This window comes from Etheostoma cragini, chromosome 22 (genome assembly GCF_013103735.1).
Source record: "Etheostoma cragini isolate CJK2018 chromosome 22, CSU_Ecrag_1.0, whole genome shotgun sequence".
In the NCBI taxonomy this organism is placed as follows: domain Eukaryota; kingdom Metazoa; phylum Chordata; class Actinopteri; order Perciformes; family Percidae; genus Etheostoma; species Etheostoma cragini.
In genome coordinates, this window is record NC_048428.1 from 21,458,069 (window position 1) to 21,462,148 (window position 4,080).

General features: G+C 40.6%; 1 protein-coding gene across 3 annotated transcripts in view; it reads right to left on the minus strand.

The window, feature by feature from the left end:
• The window catches only part of LOC117937625 (NACHT, LRR and PYD domains-containing protein 12-like), a 5,516-nt gene extending 1,442 nt beyond the window's left edge, over positions 1 to 4,074 (minus strand). Inside the window, exons 1-6 of one of the 3 annotated variants that reach the window (XM_034861705.1) lie at positions 3,639 to 4,074; positions 3,091 to 3,566; positions 2,623 to 2,796; positions 1,870 to 2,043; positions 1,032 to 1,199; positions 76 to 249 (exon numbers count right to left, since the gene is read on the minus strand). In XM_034861705.1, the coding sequence (XP_034717596.1) occupies positions 76 to 249; positions 1,032 to 1,199; positions 1,870 to 2,043; positions 2,623 to 2,796; positions 3,091 to 3,566; positions 3,639 to 4,064 (1,592 nt within the window). In that variant the 5' untranslated portion in view covers positions 4,065 to 4,074. Of the gene's footprint in view, positions 1 to 75; positions 250 to 1,031; positions 1,200 to 1,869; positions 2,044 to 2,622; positions 2,797 to 3,090 lie in introns of all 3 variants that reach the window. The other 2 variants (XM_034861704.1, XM_034861703.1) reach the window with 2 other exon arrangements.
• Positions 4,075 to 4,080: the final 6 nt, after the last annotated feature.

Genomic DNA, 4,080 nt, shown 5'->3' on the forward strand with positions numbered 1-4,080 from the left:
GTTACAGGGAATACTAAAACTTTGCTGTGTTACAAACTATGTTAAGTTCAATACTGACTCCAACCCTCTACTGACCTCAGAGTCTCCAGGCTACAGTGTGGACTCTCCACAAGATCACGCAGCAGCTTTACGTCTGAATCCTTCAGCTTGTTGTCTCTTAGTTGCAGCTCCCTCAGATGGGAGGGGTTGGACTTCAGAGCGGAAGCCAGATAATCACAGCTGGTCACTGTCAAACCACAGTCCATCAATCTGAAAAAAGAATAAATGTTAAAACAGTTTAGAAGGAATCTCACACACTGACCATTACACAATTGCTTCCTTAGAAAACTGATGAAAATCTAAGAACAAAATGTTGTATTTTCTAAATAAATAATTGCTTGCGTCTGCTACTTTTGGTCACATCCTACACACCTGCCCGACAAAAGAGGAGCGCAAAAAGCTTTCTTAAATAAAAACAGTTAACAGTTAAAATCCATTTATATTCCAATCAGATTAGTTCAGGTGTTAAATGTTTAGCTCAACATTACTATGTGCTAATCAATGAGCTTTTCTCTAAATCAAGTACAGTGACTTTGTCATTGTGTTATTGCAGATCTTCATAATGTCACCATTCTACAGACATCCTCATCATCATCATCATATCACCTATCCAGAACTCTTCCATTTCAAAAAGCTGACAGTTTGTGACATAGAAAGAAAATAGATTACGGATCACTTTATTTCTATGCTTAGTATCTGACTTCGCCATTGGCTGTTGAAACATGTGACTTTCTATAACCACCCAGTGGAGACTTGACCGGCTGGTTCAAGCTGAGACGGGCTGGTTCAAATCGCTGCAAGTTTCCTGTAACCTTCTAACACAGTTTGTCTCATCACCAATCTTTGGTCTCAACTGGGCTTAACAACTAACAGCGGACATCTTTTACAGTTTCTTTAACAAACACAAGTCTTTTGTGAGTAAACACTAAATTCAGTAGAATGAATGTACGACTTCTTTAACTATACAAGTAACAGAGAGTCAGTGAACTCACCTCAGAGTCTCCAGTTTACAGCGTGGATTCTCCAGAAAACCACACAGCAGCTTTACTCCTGAATCCTTCAGGTTGTTGTCTCTCAGCTGCAGCTCTCTCAGATTGGAGGACTTCAAAGCTGAAGCCAGAGAAGCACAGCTGTTTTCTGACAAACTGCAGTCCATCAATCTGAATAAAGAATAAATTATATTACATCCAAATCCATTCATAATCCAATCAGATATGTTCAGGTTTTACATATGTAGCTCAACATTCAACATAATTAATGAGCCTTTTGCTGAAATGAGTAGAGAGACGTTGTCAGATATGTGGGTCATCATGTCAGCCTTCTACAGCCATCCTCCAAATGTCACCACAACATTCACACACATATTCATGTCAACACAAATGAATAACATGCTGAGCTCAATCATGGCTGTGATAAGAGGATCAATAATCTATTTATACGTAAAACAGCTGTGTGTGTTCTGAAGGATTTATTTTACCAAAAATTATAAACAGTCATTTACTTTAGCAACTAACAGTGGAAATTATCTACAGTTTATTTAACAAACACAGGTTATATGTGACTGCAGACTAAATATAGTGCAATAAACATGAAAATATGAACAAAATGAAAATTTACAACTTTATGGATATGTTTATGGTATGTAGATTCAATTGTTAATTAAACCTATCAGGTCTATAATAGTAAGTGAGTCAGTGAACCGACCTCAGAGTCTCCAGTCTACAGTGTGGATTCGCAAAAAATTAACACAACGTCACAAGTCTCTGAGCTATCAGATCAGATATCAGTAGATATACACTACATATATGTAAGCACAATACATGAACTGACCTCAGAGTCTCCAGTCTACAGTGAGGACTCTTCAATCCAGCACACAGCTGCTTTACTCCTGAATCCTGCAGCTTGTTGTCTCTCAGGTCCAGCTCTCTTAGATGGGAAGGGTTGGACTTCAGAGCTGAGGCCAGAGAAGCACAGCTGTTCTCTGACAAACTGCAGCCCCTCAATCTGAATAAAAAATAATATAAATGATAAAACTTTAGACAACAAAGTTTCTGCTTGAAAACACTTTCTTTGCTTGAAAAGTCACCTTTCACCAGGTCCAGTTGTCCTTGAATTTTAACCTTCCTTTGAAAAGTTTAGAAAACAGAAACTCCAAATAACTGACCCAACACGATGACAACAATATCTGAAGCTTCATATACATGACAGTGTGAAAGTGTCCTGACAAAATTTGCTGTTCTACTTTGTGCTATAAAAACAGAGAACAAGTGAATTAAAGAGAATTCAAAGCTTCTGTTATGGATTTAAATTCGGTAACAGAGATGCTCGAAAGTCTCTGAGCTAGAGTCCTCGTCAAATCAAAAGTTTGTGAGCTCTCAGCTGGACATCATATATTTTGCATTCAGCACTTCGTTTGTTTTGGGCCTTGTTACTTTAAATTTTTTAAACCCAAATCTTACAATTAATGCTACAGGAGCTGCCGGTGCGGTCCACATGTTTGTTGTCCTCATGTCTGTGTTGCTGCGTGCAGAAGATATCAGTAGATATACACGACATATATGTAAGCACAATACATGAACTGACCTCAGAGTCTCCAGTCTACAGTGAGGACTCTTCAATCCAGCACACAGCTGCTTTACTCCTGAATCCTGCAGCTTGTTGTCAGTCAGGTTCAGCTCTCTCAGATGGGAAGGGTTGGACTTCAGAGCTGAGGCAACAACTTCGCAATGAATCTCAGAGAGTAGACAGCGAGAAAGTCTGGAATGACAGATAAGGTAACATTTTAAATATAATCAAATTTACACTTTTATCATAAAACAAAAAGCTGGTCGGTCCTTTATCAGAAAGTTTGGGTGCCAGACTTGCCATCTTCTCACAGCATTTGCAGTGTAACATGTACAAATGTTTTTAAGTATCATGTTTAAACTAGTTAAGGAAATGTGTATAGAGTACATTTTATATTGTGCATGTCTGTAAGGTGTGTATGTTCACCCCAACACTGAGGACTTTAGCTTTACATTGGTCAAAAATGTTAATCCCATCTGGACTTACATAGCCCTTCTGCAGTTCCTCACAGCTGGAATTAGTCTCTGTTGTCCCTCCTCTGATGTGTTGTACTTCTGCAGGTTTAACTCATCCAGAACCTCCTCTGACATCTGCAGCATGTAGGCCAGAGCTGAGCAGTCAATCATAGAGAGTTTCTTCTCTGATCTGTTCTCGGGCTCCAGGAACTCTAGGATCTCCTGATGGACTGAGCTGTCGTTCATCTCCATCAGACAGTGGAAGATGTTGATGCTTCTGTCAGGAGAGATGTCATACATCTTAATTTCCTTCAGGTTGTTAATGGCTCTCTGGATGATTTCTGGACTGTTGTCTGTCTGACCCAGCAGACCCCCTAAGAGTCTCTGGTTGGACTCCAGAGAGAGGCCATGAAGGAAACGGACAAACAGGTCCAGGTGGCCATTTTTAATCTTCAGGGATTTCTCCATGGCTTTCTTCAGGAAGACATCCAGAGATGAGTCAGTGTCACCCTCATTATCATCATCAGTCAGGTAAGAATCACTATGCAGGTATAAAGAACTCTTTTGGGATTTCCAGTCTTTCCCCAGGAAGTCCTCCAGTACCTCTGTGTTTTTGTTGGTGTAACAGTGGTAGAAGTAGACTGCAGCCAGAAACTCCTGAACACTCAGATGAACGAAGCAGTAGACGGTTTTCTGGAAGATCACACTCTCTCTTTTGAAGATCTCTGTACAAACTCCTGAGTACAGTGAGGCCTCTGGGACATCAAGACCACAGCGCTCCAGGTCTTCTTGGTAGAACATGATGTTTCCTTTCTCCAGTTGTTCAAACGCCAGCCTCCCCAGCTTCAGAAGAACTTCCCTGTCGGTCTTCGTCAGCTCCTGTGGACTCGTCTCATGTCCCTCATCATACTTCTGCTTCTTCCTCTTGGTCTGAACCAGCAGAAAGTGTGCGTACATGTCAGTCAGGGTCTTGGGCAGCTCTCCTTTCTGGTCTGTAGTCAACATGTGGTCCAGAACTGTA